At 37.2% G+C, this 23,784-nt stretch overlaps 1 protein-coding gene across 38 annotated transcripts in view; it reads left to right on the forward strand.

The window, feature by feature from the left end:
- The window catches only part of ABI3BP (ABI family member 3 binding protein), a 253,905-nt gene that overhangs the window by 103,491 nt on the left and 126,630 nt on the right, over positions 1-23,784 (forward strand). For 32 of the 38 annotated variants that reach the window (XM_059164296.1, XM_059164302.1, XM_059164308.1 and 29 more), the window contains exons 6-14: positions 300-352; positions 8,514-8,562; positions 9,586-9,657; positions 10,246-10,338; positions 16,178-16,255; positions 18,072-18,146; positions 19,462-19,536; positions 20,171-20,242; positions 20,924-20,998. In XM_059164296.1, the coding sequence (XP_059020279.1) occupies positions 300-352; positions 8,514-8,562; positions 9,586-9,657; positions 10,246-10,338; positions 16,178-16,255; positions 18,072-18,146; positions 19,462-19,536; positions 20,171-20,242; positions 20,924-20,998 (642 nt within the window). The remainder of the gene's footprint in view (positions 1-299; positions 353-8,513; positions 8,563-9,585; positions 9,658-10,245; positions 10,339-16,177; positions 16,256-18,071; positions 18,147-19,461; positions 19,537-20,170; positions 20,243-20,923; positions 20,999-23,784) is intronic. The other 6 variants (XM_059164310.1, XM_059164336.1, XM_059164333.1 and 3 more) reach the window with 2 other exon arrangements.

The raw sequence follows: 23,784 nt of genomic DNA on the forward strand, positions 1-23,784 counted from the left end.
GTCTCAGATCTATGAGCACCAACTGAGTGAAAACAGCAGTAATGTGTGCAGGTGTTCAGAATTGAAAGCAGGGCCAATAGAAGTGAACATAAAAAGACTTCGGGGTACATTGGCTCTCTTCCTGTGATCCCTTCATTCAAACTGCTTTGGACTCAGTGTTTGAAATGAGAGCAAACAAAAAATACGATGAACTTGCTGGACTTAGAAGAGGAGTTCCAGTTCTTCATAGTGAATAGGAGGAATTAATTTAGGAGCACAAAGAATGAAAATAATGTTATTTTCCCCTTGTTTTTTGTCAGGTAAAAAAGTAAATGGGAAGATCCAAAGCACCTATGACCAAGTCCACACAGTGGTAGGTACCAGATTATTCTCAGAAATGGTTTTTTTGTTTGTTTGGTTGGTTTTTTGGTTTTTTTTCAAGAGAAACTTTTTATTTATTCATCTATCTATTTATTTATTTCAAGCATATTTATTTATTTATTTATTTTTCCTTGGCTAATTTTATTTTATTATTTTTTTAATTTTTTATTTTTTATAAACATATATTTTTATCCCCAGGGGTACAGGTCTGTGAATCGCCAGGTTTACACACTTCACAGCGCTCACCAAAGCACATACCCTCCCCAATGTCCATAACCCCACCCCCCTTCTCCCAAACCCCCTCTCCTTTTATTGTTGTTGTTTTATTTTGTTTTTATCAGGAAATCAGTGGGTCTGTTAGGAAGTGCTGAAACGGGATTAACTGAAGGGCTCGGGGGCTTCCTGTAAAGTCTGTAATGCTTTCAGCATTTGCTTCTTTTTCAGAAAACGGAGGTGGAAGTAGGAGACCAGATAATCTAATATGTTTAAAGGTCTAAAATACTGGTATTCAATGTAGATGTAGTTACCCAGGTATTTCCATAGCCCAGGTGTTTTGAGGTTATACTCATTATCCTCTGGGCAGTGGACTGTTTTTTAGAATAACACGTTGCCAGAGGGAACGTGGACATGCTCTGTTTACCTCGGTATTGTTCATTTCTGGCCTAGGTCCTCTTCCCTCTATTCTCTCACTTCCTACTTAAAAAAGCCAATCTTTCCAAAACAGTGAAGCAACTGGCTTAAGTTATTTTTACTGTGCCTAGCCTCTCTTGAGTTCAGTAAATACCTGCACATCTTATGTGCTTGACAATCCCCTCGGTCTAGAGCCCCCTCCCCTCACTACAGAAACTCAGTCCCTTGTTCCCTCTTTTCCCCCACTTGTCCAAATCTCTTCTCGGGAAGCACCACACCAGGTATGTACTACCTGTTATAAATGTAAACCATTGTTACAACCCTCACAGAGATGTTTGCATTTTAAGTCACACGCCGAATTATAATGGGAAGGCCATTATGTCCTGAGCAGGTAGAGGAGGCATTAACATTTTGAAAACTTCCTATTATATATGATCAAATTTCTTTCTGGAAAGGTTGTGCCACTTCACAATCTTGCTACCAATGTATTAGAGTTATCTTGCTATAGTGCCCTGATTATCAATGTTCTATATTTCCATCACTAAATTTTCAGCGAATGTAATAGTAAAATGGTTTTTAAAATGTCTATTTCTCAGATTTCTAAAATAGCACTACTTTCTTCACTTGCTTATTAGCCATTTGTATTTTCCATTTAATGACCTTTTGGGAGTCTTATGGGTTTTATTGAATAGTTTAGTTCTAAAATTTCTTTATTAGGAGTCTCAAATGTTTTATTGTATAGTTTAAAGACTATCAATTAAAGAACATCAACTCTGTGATATCAACTAGGAACATTATTCTCACATTTGTTACCAATTTTGTTTATGGGAATTTTTGAAAAAGGCAAGTCTTATAATTTGTTTAATCAAATTATTTGTCTTTTCCATTGTCATATTTTCAATTGCATTATATTTTGGAAAGCTCTTGCCTATCCAGAGAGCAGACAAATATTTTCTTATTTTGATTTTAGTTTTATAAGTGGTTTGATTTTATGATAATTAAACTCTATATGAGTTTTATTTTGCTGTCTTGCAGTTAGTAAGGCTATAGATTGGTTAAGCTCCGAAATTTTTTTTTTGTGAACAATCATTTGGCCAGTATTAAGTATTGACTTGTGTCATTCCTTATTAAGGTCACTTTGGCTTTGTCTGTCTTAAATCCAATCACAGGGAATAGATTTGCTTTTTTTTCTCTTCTAGAACAATCCTCAGTCGTGTTGTAAACGGTTACCTAGGAGACATATCTTATCTCCCACCCTCTTGGCTGGCCTGCTTTGTCTTACATGTGACTCAATGATGTCATTTCTTTCATTCCTTTTTATCAGCAATCATATTCCAATAACATCTTGTGGCAGAATATTTCATCTAGTGAGAGTTACTCAGCAAAATTGGGAAAGATGCTTGATGTTTACTCCCAAGGAACTTAATTTCTTTTTCATATCACAAATAGCCATGATTAGAAGGTCCAGGAGGAAACTTTCTGCATCTATGACCCAAAGCCAGATATTTTATCCCTTCAAGCTGTGAGGCAGAGTACTCCCCAACTCCAGCCAGCTGTGACAAGCTGTGGTTTGCAACTCTTAGCTATTTCCAGAGGAAAGCCCAAATTCATTGAAAAGCTATTTTAAGTCTTCTCTGTGAGACTTTCTTCATTGTCACCTTCTGAAAAGCCATCTGTGCTCTTGGGTAGCTCTGGAACACAGGAAGTTGGAAAGGAACCAGTTGAGATAGCCTTGAGCATCTTACATGGCCACTTAGAATTGATTCTGAAAACAGGTTTGATATTTTAGAGGTATATTTTAATCCAAATAAAGTCAGTATCAATCCAAATATTCAGACAGACATCTCTGAGATTGCTTTTAAAAGCAATATTTTAAGAGCTATGAAATAAAGTTACTTTTAAAGTTTTAAGCAAAAGATACATTGAGAAATGTTTTCATTCACCTGTACATGCTTACACCTAAAATTTCTATGCAACAAAAACTTAGCATCTTCTGGGGCACCTGGGTGGCTCAGTGGGTTAAAGCCTCTGTCTTCCACTCAGGTCATGATCCCTGGGTTGTGGGATTGAGCCCTGCATTGGCTCTCTGTTCAGCAGGGAGCCTGCCTCTCCACCCCCCCCCCCACCCGCCTGCCTCTCTGCTTACTTGTGATCTCTGTCAAATAAATAAATAAAATCTTTAAAAAAAAAACACCTTAGCATCTTCTAAACAGAGATATTTGAAAAGGTATAAACTATTTGAACTTTAGGCTATCTATTTTTAGATGATAGCTAATTATGTTAAAAATGCAGATGTTAAAGAAGTCTGATCTTAAGCATCTGGTCACATTAAATAAGTAATTCTTGTATCTAACCATGTGTTCTAGTGGCAAGCGGCGGTGCGCTTGTGCTGGGAAGTGTAGCAGAGGTCTCTTCTGATTGGTTGGTGCCTTTGTTCTACCACATGTCGAGCACTTTAAGTATCATCCCTACCTACCTATACCTCAGAAAAATAGGGACAAGGTGCATAAACAAAACAGTGATTCTTTCTATATAAATTGTATTACTTGAGATCCGTGATCTTGTGAAAGAAAAAACACATTTATCGTAATTTTGCTGTTTCACTCATGAGACTCTAGAACACTCTTTATGGAGGTGAAACCTAATGTTTACTATTAGGTTTTATTTTATATTTATATAATCAGTACATAATGTAATATCATATATATATAAAATGATTCAATCTAGAACAATGGCTGAAAGGACCTAATTTTAATACATTATGCCTATATTTTTAAAAAACGTATTTATCTTATCAGTTCACTAGCTAAACAATCATTTTTTAAAAGATTTTATTTATTTATTTATTTGAGAAAGAGTAAGAGAGCATGAGCAAGAGGGAGCAGCAGAGGAAGAGGGAGAAACAGTCTCCCCACTAAGCAGGGAGCCCAATGTGGGGCTCAATCCCAGGACCCTGGGATCATGACCTGAGCTGAAGGCGGGTGTTCAACCAACTGAACCACCCAGGTACCCCTAAACAATCTGTTTTTGAAGTACTTAGCATTTAACAGAAATTTTAAAATAAAAGTTTAATTATTTAATTCCAGTCTCCTTAGAAAAAGTGTTCCCATAATATAGACATCTGTTTTCACCCTTCCATTTTTTTCCATCAGAGATCCACCCACCTTTTTAAAGGCATGCCTATTATTGGCAAAAAGAGAAGTGGTGTCAATTTTTGAAGTGTAACAGTTACCAGATGAGTGGGGTAAATAGGGAGCAATGCCATGTGGTCCCCACCCATACCTTAATGTGTACAATTAATATATCTGGTGTCCTTCTGTTCTTAGCAATTGTTGTCTTAAGCAGAAACTTGAAAATTTTATATCTAGGCCAGTAATATTATCAAAGGTGTATTCTGACTCTTCCCTAAATGACCAGAAATATGAAGACTTTTGCAAGTAGGACATTAGATTAAATCAATATGTTTCATAATTTTCATTAGAACATCCTAAAAATGAATTAAAACCACAGTGTAACAGGCCCAAGTTCTTCTCATGTGGTTTGGCTATTAAACCATTGAAGTCTGATTTTGAGCAACCCTTGCCATGCCCCAAATGGCCCCAGCATTTTTATCTTAGGACCTGAAAATAAATCTGTAGTGAATATTCTGACACCACAAAAATGTCAAATAGACAAGACTGTGAAGAAGAGCCTACATGAATAGTGTTAACACTACACATATTAAAGCTAATTTTCAAGATAATATGAGAAGAAAGTTAGTATAATGCAGAGTGAATAGGAAGTCCCCCATCCCGTATGGTTACTACCGTTCTGGTTATTTCTAGGTAAGCACAGGCTTTCCCTAAAGGACTAAACTCAGCTGACTCGGTCTTCAGTTCATTGCTGTTTACCATAAAAGCATCCTCTCCCCGTAGAATTTCCCCATTGGCTACTCAGCCACATTGTCCGTGGTAGAAGTGAATTCCCTTAACTAGTTCCCCAGCTCAGGATATAGTGCAACCTGTTCTTCAGGGACAGGCTATCTTAAAAGTCAGGAAAATAAAATGCCACATTTCTTCTAAGGCAGGAGGTAAATAATGCTTACTTCCTGGCATACAGTAAACACACAGAAAATAGTGACTCCGTGAAGGGAGGACGAGGGCTGTGGAAGGAAATGGTGGTGAAGGCTTGCAACAGGAATGGGAGTCAGCAAAATCTGCACAGAAAAGAGAGCCGGCAGGGACAAGGCATAAGAGCAAAACTAGGATGGTGAGGAAGGGTTACTGCACCGTTTTGAACACTGTACATGAAATAGTTTGATTAAAATTGTGTTGCAGTTGGCTAAACGCTGTTAACTTGGAAATTATCACAGTATTTCCTTTCTCAGTGGATCCCAGTAGCACATGTTCCCTTACACTTTTATAAGAAGACATAGGGAAAGGATGCATAGTGCCAACTTCTCATTGGCAATTTAGAGCCTTCAGCATAGACATTTTAGGCAGGAGTATTTTCCTGATGCTCCTAAAAACCCTACTTACAGAGAGGCAGCTACTTGCTCAAGAGTCCAGTCCTGATGCATTTTTGGATTGCAGATTATGCAAGAGCATAATTATAGGTCTAAGAAGAATTGGACCCTGCAGCTAAATTATTTCCTCGTTTTTTGGCAGCACATACTGTACATATAGTCTTGTCATCATCTTAATAGAACATTGGTAGATCCTCAAGTTAGAGTTCAAAGAGAAACTTCATGCTGTTCATGTGAAGAATGGGCTATTTTCCATTTGTCTTTGTCAAAAATTGTTTAAAAACAAATCATCACAGCAAAGGAACTAAAAATTGAAATAATGAAATTCCAAAGCAATCAACACAGCAACTTGTAGGTGTTTCTGCTAAAGAGATGTGTCTGAAAAACTTACCATTCTGTAAAATGTGCACTAAATAGCAGGACTCATAAGGATGGAGAACAAGCCATTCAAAAATCTTTGGAACTGTAGCAACAGCTCTAACAAAAATGGTTCTTAGTACCTGGAAAGGCAATGTGGTTCCTCCTGTAAGCAGCTCCCATGTGGCTGGAGGTTGGCACAGCTGGCATTTATCAATTCTCAAATGAGGGTTGTTGGGTGGCTCAGTTTGTTAAGTGACTGCTTTGGGCTCAGGTCATGATCCTGGAGTCCCAGAATTTGGTTCAGCTTTGGGCTCCCTGCTTGGCAAGAAGCGTGCTTCTCCCTCTGACCCTCCCTCTGTTTGTGCTCTCTCTCTTTCTCTCTCTCTCTCTCAAATAAATAAATAAAATCTTAAAAAATATATAAATAAAAAAATAAATAAAATGAAATCCTTAAATGATTCTCAAAGGCCACATGCTGGCAACCCTTTCTCTCTAGAGCAGGACAGGTGAAAGCAAGGTGAGGCAGAGCCCCTCTGGGAAAAGATCCTGTGTACAGGGGCTCCTGTTTAACTTTCTTATGATAGAGCTACAAGAGATCCTGCAGCCAGGGTGACATCCAAGCTAAGAATGTTTTTCCTCTTCCATTGAAGGTTCTACTACTTCTGCTATTCCCTTCTCCTTTGCCTAGGAAGAATTGTGTATAAATTATACTATGTATCCTCCTATTTACCAATAGCACATAAGCTATGCAGTATACAAGCATGTGTAGTAACTGTATACTGTTGACCAAAATATCTTTTCTTAATCAAAATGTAATTCATGCTTATAAAGAATCAGGAAATACAGGAAAGTATATAAAATTAATCTGTTTATAAAAAATAACCACTGCCAGAAAAACCCTATGATCTATCTCTTTCTGATAATTTGTGTATACATACTTATTATAAAATCAGGTTATGATGTGGATATAATTATAATCTTTGTATTTATTTATATTATGCACATTTTTCACTTTGGTAAATAGATGTAAAATTTGAAACATGGTTTATTTAATAAAAGCCCTGCTTTTGGATGATGTAGTTGTTTTGCACAGTGGTGATAATTTATATGTAAGGGTGTTTATCTTTTATTATTTTCTTAGTTTAGGATCAGATTAGATTGGGCTAGATTGTTATAGAGGAAAATACTGGTGTGTTAGTCCATTAAGGCCGCTATAACAAAATACTATAAACTGGGTGGCTTAAACAACAGACATTTATTTGTCACAGTTATGGAGCCTGGGGAGTTCAGGATTAAGGCGCTGGCAGATTTGGTATCTGGTGAGAGCTTGCTTCCTGGTTCACAGACAGCCATCTTCTCGCTGTGACCTCACGGGGTAGAAAGGTAGAGGGACTTCTCTGGGGCTTCTTTTATAAGAGCACTGATCTCATTCAGAGGGTGGACCCATCAGGACTTAATCATTTCCTCAAAAGCCCTACTCATAAATACTATCACAGTTGGGAGTTAAGTTTTAACATATAAATTTGGGGTGGAGGGGATATAAGCATTCAGTCTATGGCACTGAGTCTAAAGAGCTATAAATAGTTTGAAAAATCTGATAATAGTAAACTTCTATTTTTTGTGGGTTTTAACCATAAGGACCTTAATACAAGAAGAAAAATATCTCACAGTAAGCTTGGTATTGTGGCCCTTATTACAGGCACATTATTCACTAAAATGGGAGCATGTTAAGTCTCTTGCTCACGACTCTGAACACCTATGTGGTTAAGTATCTCACCCAGCATGTCCTGGATTATTAACAGGTCTGGTACATGAAGTCTCTTTATCATATATACAGGTTAATTCAAGCATCAACAAATCAATGTCATGCTCCCCTCTTTAACTCCATCTAATTCTTCCTTATATATTTGCTTCCCTTATTTTGTTCCCATGTCTTTCCCTTAGCTGTCTTGTCCTTGGCTCACAGTTCTGTCCAGTGATGCCTCTGCTTTCAAGTTAACGCTAAACCTGTCCCTAGTTCAATCCACTCCACGACATCAAAACTTCCTGTGGGATGTCTGAGGCAGTTTGGGAGAGGAGAGCAGGCACAGCGTCCTGGGATGCCTTTCTAGGTTGAGGTCCTTTGTGCATAAATATGTGCAGAATGGTTTAGAGTATGGGATTTGGGGGTAGAAATGTCTGGATCTGAGTCCCAGCTCTGCCTTCTAGGGCAAGGTGATCCTTGGTCTCAGGAGTTCATGGAAGTCGGGTCATCTGTAGCAACAGCAGCCGTGGCTGAGCATACTCACATCATAGACATGAATCAGTTTTAAAAGATAATCTGTAGCTTGGCATCTTTTTGAGAAGAAATGTAAAGATAATTTGAGTCACATCTCAAATGAAGTGAGAAATCACCTGGTAGTCTATTTGCAAGGCTTAGCTCCTTCCACTGCAGTTTCCAGGTCAACTAAAATAATGGGAGTTCTGCCGAGACCACTTCTTTCAAGCCTTTGGACATCTGTAGGGAATACCAAATGAGTCCAATAGAATACAGGTAGATATATGCATTAAAGATCTTTTCAGCAACTGTAGATAACACAGGGCTATTTCCAGTTCTTGTATCTTTTTTTTTTTTTTTAAGTTAACACTAACTAAAAAGTTCACTGTCTTCTCTCTTCAGCCAGCATATGTCCCAAGGAAGCTAATTCCAATAACAGTCATCAAACAAGGTAATTTGTATGAGTCTCTTCTGGATGCATGTTTTGACCTACTTTTTTGTTTGTTTGTTTCAATTCTAATACAGTTAACAGTTTAGAACTATTTTTCATACACTTTTTCACTGAGATAATTAAATATAGCACTTTTCCCCCTCAATTTCTTCAATCATTTTAAAGCAAAAGTGTGAAGAAGTAAGTATCTTCTAGCAAATTAGAAGTTAGTAGATAATTTTGGCTCTTGTACCAATAGGCCAAGTCTTGGCAAGTCACATTGGTTGTGTTTTACCAAAGTAAAATTTTGGTACAAAGCAATCACAATAAGTATTAAATTTTAAAATCCATCTGAAAATGTGTGGCTTTGTTCAGGGTTAAGTTGGCATACGTGAAGAAAATCATTAACAGGATATTTGAATTAGTGAAATAAAAATTATAATTTAGTGCTCCTTTTGGGAAGAGTAAAGACCTACAGTTTTCAAGAATTATGTCCATTTTATTTCGCTATCCAGTTGTTTTTGTTTTGACTTTCGGTTTTTTAAATTATTAAAATGACTCTATTATTTCCAGAAAGTTCCTTGGTAGAAGAAATTGGACACTTAAAGTAATTACACATTTTAAGAAAACATAGTCTCAAGTGTATTCTCAAAGCAGTGTCAGTAATGGACTAATTGAGATTCCTTGCTTTGATAATATACATTTTTACTTTTTAAGATTTACTATATGAATTGCCTCATTTTGTGCTATTTCTTTAACTTGGGAAGGCATCAGAGAATGGAGATGAGGAAGGAAATATTCATCTCATTTAAACGGAGCACTTTATGCTAGAATAATAACCTTTCATTACTTGAAGTCATAGGTGTGAGGTGAGATGTGGCGTCCAGTCCTTTCATTGACTGTGTAGCAGTCCAAAGAGTTAATTTATATTAAATAAAAAGTTATATTAGGGCTTCCCAGTGCAGATGTGTTCACATTACAGCTATTTACTGCTTCCTATTTTTTTTTTTTTTCATCATACTGTTACCTTTTGTATTTCCACAGTGATTCAGAATGTTACTCACAGGGCTTCAACTAAATCCCCAGATAAGACTTCCTTTGGAGGAACAATACTGGGTGAGTGTATCTTGGTATCTGTACTTAGAGTAAGCATGTCAGGCTACTTTTGGTTAATAGGGCACTTATGGAATTTTACATTGTTAGCAGATCTATTAAATTGATATTGGTTCATTTCCTTTTGATATTGAGGATTCTGGCTTGTGTCCATGCCTGGCTAGGAGCCAAGTGTGTGTTAGAGAAACAACTCTAGCCCACGTTTAGTGGGAATGATGGCACCCATCTTACTTGCCCCATCGTGTTGTTGTTGTTAGGAGGGAGTCCTTACTGCATCAAACTGCTCTTTTAAAAGTTATTATTAATAATGGCATTTTGTTCACTGTATATGTTAAACAGCCATTTTACTATTTTTGAGTCTATGGATTAAAAGCTGGAGGATTTTGTAGTTCAGTTCTGAACGTTTAAAAAAATCTGTTTAAAGTACAGTCATATTTTTTTAGGTTTGAGTTAAAATTGATGATGCCATATAAGTGCAAAGCTTTATTTTTATTATTTATTTATTTATTTATTTATTTTACCTGGTGCTCTGAGCTTTATTTTATGTCATGATGCACTTACTTTCTCTTACCCTATTATATTTCCTTGCAGTCCATCTTATTATTCCAGGCCTTAATGAAACCACTGTTAAACTTCCTACATCCATAATGCTTGAGATTTCCGATGCAATCAAGACACAGTTAGGTAAGCAGCAATGTTCCAGTTTTGAACTTGGTGGTGACTAAGTACTAGCACTGATGATCCTAGAATACCCAAGGAATCTAGCAAATGAGCTATTGGGGCATTTCAAAGTAAATGGTAAGGGACAGGCATGTGCATTGTTGATGGGAATAAAAAATGGTACAGCTGCTATTGCAAAAAATCAGACATAGAATCACCACACAATCCAGCAATTCCACTTCTGGGTATAAAACCAAAAGAACTGGGAAAAGTTATCAAAGAGGTATTTGGACATCTATGTTCACACTAGCATTATTCACAATAGCTAAAGCATCGAAGCAACTCATGTGTCCATCAACAAATGAAGGGGTAGGCACCCTGATGTTTATAGCAGTATTATCTACAATCACCAATTTATGGAAACAGCCCAAGTGTCCATCAGCTGATGAACAGGTAAAGATGTGATCTCTATACACAATGGAGTATTACTTCACCACAAAAAAAGAATGCAATCTTGTCATTTGAAACGACATGGATGGAGCTAGAGGTATTATGCTAAGTAAACTAACTCAGAGAAAGACAAATACCATATGATTTCACTTATGTGGAATTTAAGAAATAACACCATTGAGCAAAGAGGGGGAAAGGAGAGATAGAGAGGCAAATCAGGAAACAGACTCTTAACTATAGAGAACAAACCAATGGGTTACCAGGTCGGTGGGGGGATGTTAAGTGGGTGATAGGGATAAAGCAGCACACTTGTGACTAGCTCTGGGTGATGTATGCAAGTGTTGAATCACTATATTTTAAACCTGAAACTAAACTATACAGTATGTTAACCAGAATTTAAGTAAGAGTTTTAAGAATTTAAAAAAATTTTTTTAAATTTTTTAAAATTTATTTTTAGCATAACGGTATTCATTGTTTTTTTGTACCACACCCAGTGCTCCATTCAATCCGTGCCCTCTATAATACCCACCACCTGGTACCCCAACCTCCCACCCCCCTTCTTCAAAACCATCAGATTGAAAAGAATGAATGGGTAAGCAAAATGTGGGTATATATGCAATGCAATATTATTCAGCTATAAGAAGGAAGGAAATTCTGACACATGCTACAGGACGGATGAACCATGAGGACAGTATGCTAAGTGAAATAAGCCAGTCACAAAAAGACAAACACTGTATAATTTCACTTACACGAGGTACCTGGAGCAGTCAAATTTATAGACAGAAATATAATGGTGGTTGCTAGGAACTGGAGGGAAGAGGGAAATGGGAAGTTAGTGTTTAATGATACAGTTTCGCTTTTATAAGAAGAGTTTTGGAGATGGACAGTGGTGATAGTTGCACAGCATTATGAATGTATTTAATATTACTGAAGTATACACCTGAAAAGGTTAATTAAGATCATATGTTCTATGTTATGTGTATTTTATCATGATAAAAAAAAGCAGGGAGGGGCAGAGAGATTGGAGTGCTGGAAAAATTTATACAAATCACATTCTATAGGTAAATAGTTATTATATATTGTATATATTAATATATATTATATAATGTATGTTTATATATTTTTTTAAAGTGAACATTTATCAAATTATCCAAAATACATATATTTATCTAGGTAAAGTTTTCAGATAGAGTGATTGTTAGAAAATTATTATACTGTACTGTCAAAGGGTCATGAGATGTTTTCAATGAGAGCTAATGTAGAGTTCAGGTGTGTTCGAATTATTAATTACTTGAGATTGATACTGCCTCTCACTTGTACAAAGAGCTTGATAAAATTTCGGTGTTTTTGAAAACACAAGAGGGGTGCCTGGGTGGCTCAGTGAGTTAAGCCTCTGCCTTCAGCTCAGGTTGTGATCTCAGGGATCTGGGATCTAGCCCTGCATCGGGCTCTCTGCTCTGTAGGGATTCTGCCTCTCCCTCTCTCTCTGCCTGCCTGTCTGCCTACTTGTGATCTCTGTCAAATAAATAAATCTTTTAAAAAAATAAAAAATAAAAACACAATGATTTATTGGGAATCAAACCCAACAAAACCCTTTAATGGGAGCCCAGGGAATAATTGCGGTGCTCACTGGGGTAAATTAGTTGCTGCATTGAATATCAAATTAGTCAGGATCCTCGTAATGTATATCATAGCATCTCAAGCTTGATGGAACATAAGCCTGATGGGCTTCTGAGCCCAAACTGCGGGACCCACCTGCAGAGGTCCTGGTTCAGTAGATGAGGAGCAGGACCCGAGAATTTGCCTTTCAAACTAGCAGCCAGGAGATACTGAAGCCACTTGCCTGGGAACCATAATTTAAGAACCACCCTTCCATAGTCTTGGGAGATGGTCTTGAGCTATTGATAAATACGGAAGGAGATGGCATGATGTGGTAGACATTGAACTAGACTAAAAAATGCAGAATATTTTCTCTGAATCAGGCACTAGAGAAGAATTTTCATACTTCCATAAATGAATGTCCACCTTGTGTGGGGGGTGCAGAAATAGACCCCCGGACCCCTGTGTGGCTACATTCAGTCAACACATAATGACCAAATGTTACTCTCTGGCATAACTACAAATTATTTGTCCCAGAGTGAGTTACCTCTGAGAATGTAGATGAGTGACTTTAATCATTTCTTTAATTTGTACATCAGACTTGATCACCTTTTTTTTTTTTAAGTATAAAACTGTCACCAAACCCTGCAATATCTAAATGCTGTGCTAAAATCTGGGAACCTTCCAAATTAACTTTCCTCACTGAACTTATGTTTGGAATCCAGTGCTTAGTGTTCTTGTGCTCCCCTGTTCCCTGCCCGGAGCCTATATGCCTTGCCCTGCCCTGCCCCTGGGAAAGTCTTGTTTGGAAGGAGGGGGCAAAAAAGGAACTGACCAGTCTCTTGCTGATGTGACCCCTTATCCATCCAGCAAAACTACAAAATACAGAATTTGTGAAGGAGGTTGAAAATGAGCAGTTTTACCCAGACCACCACTGTCAGTTTTGAACTGGGGCATGTTGTGTTCTTTAGTCTTGCGTGGGATTTCCTAAACTTTTGGGGTTTTGCTAAGTTCCAAGCACTACCTTAATACCCATTCAGTCTTTCTGTTTCCTTTAGGGAATAAAACAGTGCATTTGCTTTATTTAGTTTTTCCTTTTATCTTTCTGATATGATTCACTAAACACTTTCAGGATTGAGTGTGATTTCAATAAAGAAAAATTGTATGCAAACAAAAAATATCTTTTTTGACTTGTTTTTCTGTGGAAACACCATCTTAAATTTAACACATGACAAATTTCTTATGCATCGAAGAGCTTAATAGCTAGTATCTTTGAAAATGCCCAGCAAATCCATCAAATGTGCCACCGTGACAGACTGTATTTAAAAATTACATTTTAAGTTTATTGTTTTTTTTTTTAATTTTTAATTTTTTATAAACATATATTTTTATCCCCAGGGGTACAGGTCTGTGAATCACCAGGTTTACGCACTTCACAGCACTCACCAAAGCACATACCCTCCCCAATGTCCATAATCCCACCCCCTTCTCCCAAACCCCCTCCCCCCAGCAACCCTCAGTTTGTTTTGTGAGATTAAGAGTCACTTATGGTTTGTCTCCCTCCCAATCCCATCTTGTTTCATTGATTCTTCTCCTACCCACTTAAGCCCCCATGTTGTTTATTGTTTTTAATGGAAAGAGATACTGTTAAATAGTTCTTTATACCAGCACGGGAGAAGTCAACTTACCTGAAGTTATTTAACACTGCAATTCAGAAAAGTACTATTTTTTGAGGGGGTAAATCCTAAAAATAATTTCCTCATTCCAGCAGGTCCCATCATGGGACATCAAGAAATTAATAGCTTTTGTTCTAAGAACACATGGTGTGAATAATGAGAGAAGTAAACAAGAAAGCTAATATTACACACACCCCTCCCTGGGGCATACAAAGTGTTTGCCAAAGACAAGACTTAGCCTGCCAAAAATGAAAGGAAACAACTGTGTTGAAAAAAGGTACAGAAGAATCAGAGAGGAAAGGGAATTTCCTGGGATTTAGACCATATTCTTGTGGCATTTTACTCTGCTCTTGCCAGAACTCTAGTGGTCTATAGAAAGTGTAGGTGAATATTCATGGGTTGGTAAGAGACATGAAAGTTCTCTCATGCAAATATCTTCCTCATCTACCAATTTCTCTGACATCTGAAATAATGTATTTAGAAATATAGTATGCCTTTGTAAGGAATTTGTGACGTGTAAAGAATACAAATGTCTCTTGGGAAGGTAGCTTACCTCCCACCCCCTCAGCCATTAACAGCCCAATAGGCTAATGTGATTGCTGGCTGAGGGCAAAGTAATTAAGCAAAGTAATTAAGTAATTAAGAGCATTTGTTTGAAAGTATAGGATCTGCTAATACCTTCCCTGCTATTCCTTATGTTCCACAAATAACTGAAGCCATAAGATAACTGACTTTCTCTGCTTGACTTATTTCACTTAGCATAATCTCTTCCAATCCCATCCAAGTTGGTGCAAAAAGTTGGGTATTCATCTTTTCTGATGGCTAAGTAATATTCTATTGGAGAGTTTAGAAGGGAGGGGTGTAAGGGAATGGCATAGCTCAGTGATGGGTATTAAGGAGGGCATGTATTGCATGGAGCACTGGGTGTTAAATGCAAACAATGAATCCTGGAACATTACATCAAAAACTAATGATGTACTGCATGGTGACTAACAGCACAATAAAAAAAAAAAATTAAAAAAAATAATAAGTAAGTGTTGAATCTCTAAACTGTACACCTGGAACTCATACTACACTATATGTTAACTAATTGAAAACTAACTAAAAACTTGAAAATAAATAACAAATAAAAATTCAAAAAAATAATAAGTAAGAAATAAAAGAGGATTCAAAAAAAAGGTCAGATTATTAACACAAAAATCACTAATAAAAAAATATATAGGATTTGTAGGTCAAAATAAATAATAGTCCTAGTCAGCCAAGGAAATAACTGAGAATGTAGGCTGTTACACAGGAAGGATTAACAAAGATGTCTTAAGAGAGAAGAGGACCCTGAGGGAGAGCACTAAAGAAAAACCTTATAATCTCACACTTAAAAAACAAAGCAAAACAAACAAACACTTCCTATGGTACACCTTGAAAATAACAGGACCAATGTTCATAAAAATCTGTAATCTGAATTTTTTTTTCCTATGCTAACAATCATGATGGTTCTAAACAAAAGCTGTGACTACAACAGAAAAAAAAATGTTGATTAAATTTAGATATTTTAAGAATGGAAATCACCAAAATTTCTACTGGACTTGTTTTTTAGTTATTTCAGAGTCCCTTCTCTTTATGCCCTGCTCAATTAATTTGAACAATGTATTTAACATTTCTGTTGGGCAAAAATGCTGTGCAACCTCATGTACACATGAATTCAAAATACACCTGTGACCGTTAGACATGGCAAACACAGTAATACCTGCGACACCTGTGTCTAGCATCTTAAAACACTCCCAAAAATAATCAGCTCTATGGAAAAATCTATCGTAGACTTCCATAATACAGACTGAAAACTGATTTGCTTCTATTATCATTGTGAAAGGGATGACTTGATAATTGTCTTTATGTTGTGATTTTTTTTTTCTTCATCCCAATGCCAATTTAAATCTTAAAGAAGTACCTAGAGTTCATGAGAGGGAATTCTGAAGAATCCCTGGTGGAAATGCATAATAAATTTGTTGACTGCCTGGTGGGAAGAATTAAGAGCAAAATTGATTTTTTGAAATAATCTCTTACTTGATGTTTTGAATGAATTCTATTTGGGCACTGTGTTATGAAGAAGTGAGGTGATTGATTGTTCTCTGACTTCTTAGCTAAGAATGAAACGTTGGCATTACCTGCTGAATCTAAAACACCAGATGTAGAAAAAATCCCAGCACGGGCCATAACAGGTAATGAGATCCCTATGTTGTTAACTTCGAGGGAATAAATATTTTGAAAAATGATAAATGGTTGATGAGTTTATACTTTTTTCTGGTGAAGGACCACTAGGAGATTAATTTTCATCATAAGCACAAACAATAAGAGATTGTAGATTCTTAATTTCACATTTGGAAAAACAGCTGATGTGGAAAGAACTATGGACTCATATGACCCAATATATAATATGGAAGCTGTATTTTTCACTTTAAGTAAAGTTGTCCCCTCAATGTTTAGGATATTTTTATACTAGAATGTAATACTATGGTTCATGTGCTTTCCTTTCTTATGAAGATGTGAGCTCATTTTTCATTTCTCTCACAAGTGGTCAGTTTATCAAAATGCCATAATTCCTTTGAAACCCATTAGCATGATAACTATGAAAGTACCCTAGAATCATTTAGGACAATTAGATTAATTGTTCTATGGAAGATTAATCTATAGAAGGTTAATAATCCTACTATAAAGAAATATATAATAGTTCAGTGAAAATCCTTTAAAGAATAAATGTGGGATACATTTTCCCCATAGTTTATCAGCCTTTACTAACAAACATTCAGCATTTCTTCTTTGAATGAACTGCCTAAGTATGGCCCACTGGGGACGTGATACTCTCTGAACCACAAAGTTTTTGCCAAAGCAGTACCACCTCACCCAGGGCCTAGTAAAACAAACATTTGTCCAGAATTTCCCCAAATCCACATTTAGCAAAACATGTTCAATCTAAAGTGAATTTTTTAATCCACAAAACTGCCATAAATTGAAATATCAGTGATTATTTACTTTGCACTAAACTCTTGGATTCATAACTGGTCCAGAAAAGATAAAGATTGGTGGGGAAATAGAACAACTTGATCTCAAGAAACCTATCCAAGTAGGACTGTTTCCCTGACAGAGTAAGAAGTCTCGGCTCCTACCTACATGGAAGATGGACCTTCCATCCCCCACCTTCATGGGTGTTAGGACAAAGGTACAAACTATCTAAGGTGCTAGAATATTCTATTCAAACAAAATTCCTAGGTAATTTTTCTAATTTCAATATAATTTGTCGGCACCAAGAAAAACATAGGAATGACCCAGTAGATGACTCCAAGTTCTTTTCTGCCCCAAAGATCCAACCCATTTTTCCCATTATACTCTCCTCCCTCGGCACAGCATCTGACGGGAGCGTCTACAGATTTTTTCATTCTCAGCCAAACCTTCTTCAGAATTTTCCTATTCAGAAACACTTAGGCAAACACTATACCTGATTATTCAGTGTTGTGTTTATTTTGTGTCTCGCGGCTGAGCATGATTCCTTACCGTAATTATAATCCAGTTCCAAGCTTTGCATGCTGACTGCCGTTTGGAAGAGAGAAATCTTTAATGTAATAGTTCTCAATAAACCTTTCTGCCTTGGGTCATTCTTTAATTTGCCCATTTATTAATTCATTTAATATTTGTCATATGCTTGCTGACTATACCCCAGACATTGTGCTGAGCCCTGGAGATAATAAGAAAGAAAAAGACAGGCAAGGAAAAAATTATGATTAATAAGTGCTTTCACCAAGGTCAGCTCATTGTGCTTTTTGGAACACAGGGAAAGTGGACCAAACTCAGCAAGGCAGTGTTGGAAGAAGTATCAGCTCAGGCATCTGGGGCAAGCCAGGGAGTCCTTAATTAACTTGAAAAGAATTGGTCAATTTATGTGCCAGTTACTAATTCTAAAGGGCAACAAAAGCACCTTATGATCTTTGGTTGCTTCATTATTTTATCTGAATTTGTAAAGTTGTCTTTTTTACCTTCCAGTGACACCTGAGTCAATGCCAAGGACCACAAAGCCCACTGTGTCTAGTGCACTAGACTTTTCAGAAAAAACACTAGGTAATTTTAACATTTTTTTTTCTTAACTCCCAACACTCATAAAAACAAAAAGTAACCCCAATGCCTTAGTTCCTCTATTCCTTTTATTTCCCCCCTTTATTGGCAGTTGTTATTCATCCATTTCTTGGGCCAATTCTGTTAGAGTCAACAACATGCCTTGATCCTGGTGATGAAGTTCTAGAACCTAGGTGAGGTTTGGTGGGCTGAGGTCCGGAGCCGATGACCAAGAAAGAATTCTTGAGACATCTTTGGTGCAAAATGGTGGTTTATTAAAGCACGGGACAGGACCCGTGGGCAGGAAGAGCTGCTGCCCCGGGTTGTGAGGGATGGCAGGTTATGTACCCTGCTGTTGGGGGAAGGTGAGGGGAATGGAGGTTTCAGTGGAGTTTTCATATGCTAAAGAGGGCCTACAAGGTGCCAGGATGTTCCTGGCCTGCCGGAGGCCTTGCCCTTGCGGCTGGATCAATGTTGTCTTTAGACCAGCCATTAACATTAAGATCTTTGGGAGACTTTTTGGTGGGGTGTCACAATCCTGCTATCAATCGTCTTTGTTAGTGAGATTTAGAACATTTGTAAGCCAAGGGAGACTCCTGTCTAGCAGGATTGTGAGCTCTGCAAGTTAACCATTTGCTTATTGTTCATGGCAGTCAGGGCTGCCTGAGGGATGCTACACTTATGGAGGGGAAAGGGTGAAGAGGGGGTGCAAGGCGCCAGCTTTTGCTTTGTCCTCAGCCAGCCTCCTGCTCCCTCATCACTGGTGACTGATATTCTAGGCAGCTTGGGATGCTAGATGCCGACTACACACACCTTTTACCGGTCTCTTGGGATGTATAGAAAAAAACAAGAATGCCAGCCTTTTAACCCACAAATCTTAGAGGGGTTGGGGAAACCTGGAAGTCTTGATTGTGTCTGTGCTTTCTGTTTCAATAGGCTTCCTGAGTCTTCTGTGCACTAAACTTGAGGAGAATCCCCCAAAGTGTCCTGCTTTTTAATAAGAATTTCATGTCATGCAAGTTAGCTGCTTCCTGGCCCAAGAGAGTCTTGCTTTGTTGTCTTCTGCTGAAAAGGAGCAACATGTCTTTTGTTGTGTACTTGTGATGTTGATCTCCCATGCCACGTCATGCCCTCTGAAACTATACCTTCACATTTTAATAGCTATGTGAAGCTTTTCCTGGGGGAGCCAGCTATTTCCATGAAAGGCATCAGTTGCCTTGTGCACACTGTGTTATGAGTATGCTTCCCATGATTAAGTGTGAGAGCCACAATGTCAAATCCTGCCTCAAGGAGTTGCTGACTGGATTCTTCTTTATTTTAGTTCTCAGCGAAAGGACGCCGGAAATCCTGCAAACTATTCTAATACCTAGGTTTGAATTGCCCCTGAGCACTCTAGGTAAAAATTACTCAACATTGCAGCTTGTTATTGCCTTGGAAGTTTTATTCATGCTTTAAAGAAATCCTTAGGCATATTCATTCAAATTTATCTCCTCATAAGAAAGAAGGGACACATGGTTTCTAGAACAATAAGATCCCTAACATCAAGCCTTTAACCGTTATATTTTACAATTTAGGATCCTACAGAATCTATATGACAAATAATTTGGTGTTTTTTCTTTTTGGTGGTCACATTCTGATATTCTATTTGATTCTTTTTATTCTATGGACTTTTTTTTTTAGTTCAGATGTGTTTGCTGCTTGATTTGAGTTAAAATGAAATATATGATTTGAGTTAAGATGAAATATATGTAAGAGCACACATACGCAGGACTAAAGAAATTAAGACAGTAGTTAGGGTGAAAAGAAGAACACAAATTCCTCCAATTTAGTAGCTTGATTATAAAAAATAGAAATAGAAGCACTACTATAGAATCCAGCATCAAAACCACAAGAGTAAGAAATACTACTAACAATGAGTAATTTGCTTTTTTGTGTTTGTTTTTCTGTTTTTGCAAGCTTGAGATTTTGAAAAATCTCTTTTCTCTTACTTGTACCTCAGGTTATAACATTTGTTATTTGTTTCATTGCAGCTCCGAAAAGGCTTCCAGAATTTCCTCAGGCAAACACACCCTTCCCCTTTGAGAAGCCTGAGGGCACTCTGGGTAATAGCAGCACTTTAAAGCTGGCATTAAGATAGGGGTAGTGATGGCTTAATTAACTCAGCCAAACAAGGGGTTGATTTAAAAACAAACAGAAAAAAAAAGTCTGTTTGTCTCATTACATTTTCTACAAATACAGTAACAATCATCAGTATATTAATTTTATACCGGTTTGGGGTTTATCCTAAAAACATGCTGAAAGTGTGACACTGAACTCTGGTCTCTCTCTTTTTTTTTTAAAGATTTATTTCAGTGAAAGAGAGAGTGCCTGTGTGATTTGCATGCGCACAGGGTAGGGGGAGGGTGGAGAGGCGAGGAAGAGGGAGAAGGAAACTCAAACAGGAGGCACTGAGTGGGGAAGCTTGAGGAAGAGCGGGATCTCAGGACCCTGAGATCAGGCCGGAGCCAAAACCAGGAGTTGGGTGCTTAACTGTCTGCGCCACCCAGGCACCCCCCAAATCTGGTCTCTTTCTGATCACTCATCAAATGATCTCTGGATAGATGCATATTGATTTCTTGATATAAAATAAATTTGGATTGGATTAGCACTTGTCTTTATTGCAAGCTTCTGGTAGCCACTTAACCACACCAACAACCTATTTCTGTCCCTTTCTCTTCTCCAAACAAAACAAGACAAAACAAAAACAAAGAAACCTCAGTGAATTCCATTTCTTTTTGCTGTAGCTTCAAGTGGAAAGCCATGGATTGTGCCTACAAGTAAAACATCAGAAGATTCCAAACTTCTCTCACCTCGAACTGGTAATTTTATTCTTTGTTAAATAATAGATTGGACCAACAATTGAATAACTGCTCTTGTATTTATTTTTATAGATTCCCTAGTTGATTATCAAAATACTTGTAGTAAATGGTAAAGCTATAATCCATTCTTGATACTTAGAACAATGTCATGTTTTTCTCGATGCAAACACATAATAGTTTTATCTTTGTTTTAAAAATCTGTATTTTGGTGTCTGGATAGATAATTGGAAGTGTGGCTAGAAGATGAACTGTGAATTGGCTCATGGATCTTCTAGAGACATCTTTTATGACATTGAGAACAGTATCAATGGGTCTGAATTAGTATTATCAGCATAATGTTTCACATTATTGTGAGCTGATTACAGCTCACAAAGCAAAGTAAACTAGATGAACTCTTAGTTCATTTCATCTCTCAGCTTTTGGGTTATTAACATTGAGGGCATAGGGTCAGTTAACCCTAACTCTAACCCTTGAGATTTTTCCCTTCCTAGGTTTTTTGGTGTCTATAATTATTCAAGAGTGAACTGACCAAAATCTCCTCAAGGAAACCATTTATGAAGTGTTGATGCCTAGGACATGAACTATATATAAAACCTGAATCGAACCAAGCTTTGGGTAGTGAGGAGATATGTTGGGAAGTGAGGATTGTAAGGCTCCAAAGAGACAAAGATTGAGGAGATTAAAGATCTTAATAAAGGAAAGGTTCCTTTTGCCTTCAATTCCAGAAAAGGAATATTCTGGTCTTGCTCTGACAGAGTATGAATAGTGGCTAATGCTGCAGGAAGCACTTGCACTATCCAGTTACCTCTCTACGGCCAGAGCAACCTTGGGCTGCCAGAGAGCTTGCAAATATTGACTGCCAACCCCCTTTTGGATGAAGTGTTGAGGCTTGTCATGAGCTGTAGCAGTTCAGTAGGTAATGATTTCAGGCATGAGCATTGGCTCTAGAAACTTCCTGGCCTTCCCTCACAACATTTAAATTTTATCCTTCTGCTACTTAGTATGATCCTTAGACCAGAAACATTGGCATCCCTGGGACTTTGTTAAAAAGGCAGAATCTTGGGGTCTACTCCAAATCTTTTGAATCAGGATCTGCTTTTTTAACAAGATTTCCAGGTAATTGGTATGATCAGTAAAGTTTGAGAAGCACTACCTTATCACTAGTCAATACTATTTCACACAGTGTAGGCAAGAATCACCAAATGTGGTCAATTATAGTATGAGAGTCTTCCGGTCAGTATAAGATTAGTTTCTCAAAGTAGGTGATTAGGTAGCTCTTGTTTCTACTAATGCCCACAATGCCTCTATCTCTTATATAAAGGTTCTGTGACATCTTCTTTCATGTTAAATTTCAAATTAAAACTTATTTTAATTTGAATTAAATTGAAATTTAATATTGTGATTGGATATATTGATGTATTCATACCATCCTTCCATTCAGTGCAGCCTTTCCTGTTTCTTGTGATTGATTTTGTGTGAATTTATACATGTCCTAAGTTTCTATTTCCTATTTCGTTTCAGTGTATATAATTACTTTACTTTCTGTTTACTCACCATAGTTTCCTAATGCGATTATTTTTGAAATTAAGAAGAGAAGTAGAGATAGTATTGGAAGGCTGGTCCATAAAACCATTGGTCCCATTCTTAGTTGTATCCTTTGAAGAAATGATATATTGTAGCTGGTATGAACGAACAAAATGAAAACTTTTAGCTTTCTCTGTTGGGATACAGTGCACCTATTCTTACTGTATCAATTCCCACTGGCCTATTCTTACTGTATCAATTCCCACTGGCCAACGACCCCTAGAATCACACATGTTTTTGAACAAAGTTAGGTGTTTTACTCATTGCAACAATAGGGAATGCAGAACATGAGAAATAGTGGGATCTCTTGGTAAGAGGGTGCTAGAAAGGACTTATTGTATAGGATGTGGAAGGAATGACTCTGGAATGGCTGCTGCCAAAAAGTGGGAGTAATTCTATAACTGAATATCTTAATCCTTAACTAGAAGTGAAGAACAGAGTGTAGCAAAGTTGTGCTTGGTAAATTCATATTAACCAGAATGTGGGGACAGAAATTTTTGTGTTCATGCATTTGTGTTCAACACAATCACAGGGTGGTATGGATTTCATCTTGATCCGTCTTGGTCGCCACGTGGTTTTGTGTGAAGTTGGTATCCATACCAACTGTTGATGCTCAGCAGAACACCGCAGCCTAGCTGTGCGTGCCAGGTCAGCTCCTGGATGCCAGGAACTGCTTTTCTCTTTATCAGCCATTAAGTGTGATTTATCAACACCTCTTATAAAACTCCTTTTGCTTCAGCACTTGCTTGATTTGTGTTTTCCACATTTAGTTCATATTTTGTATCAAATCATCAGAATGCATGCTTTCAAAAAGATGTCAATGTTACTTTTGGATATAAAAAGCTGTATGGAAATTCTAACTTGCACGCTGATTATTGAAATCCCTAGATCATTTCAATAGTTGATGAAAGAAAGAGTAGGACAGGGTATTTGGCATTTAGAGTATCCCAGAAAATCTGAGAAGTGTAGTCATCAAACATACTCTTCCCCATGTTCAGCTTATTTGCCCTAATCTTTCATTAGTGCTGCATTTTGTGATCTTATTATTTGGAATTCTATTTTGTATTAAGCCCTCTCTAGAGTATGTTTAAGTAGTATTGATTGATTTTTTTTTAATTCCCTTGGCAAATCCAATTTATCTTAAAGTTTAGAAAGGAGATGATTTTAAAAACTGCTTTATAATTATACACCACAATATATAC

Source organism: Mustela lutreola, chromosome 2 (assembly GCF_030435805.1).
Source record: "Mustela lutreola isolate mMusLut2 chromosome 2, mMusLut2.pri, whole genome shotgun sequence".
Taxonomy (NCBI): Eukaryota; Metazoa; Chordata; class Mammalia; order Carnivora; family Mustelidae; genus Mustela; species Mustela lutreola.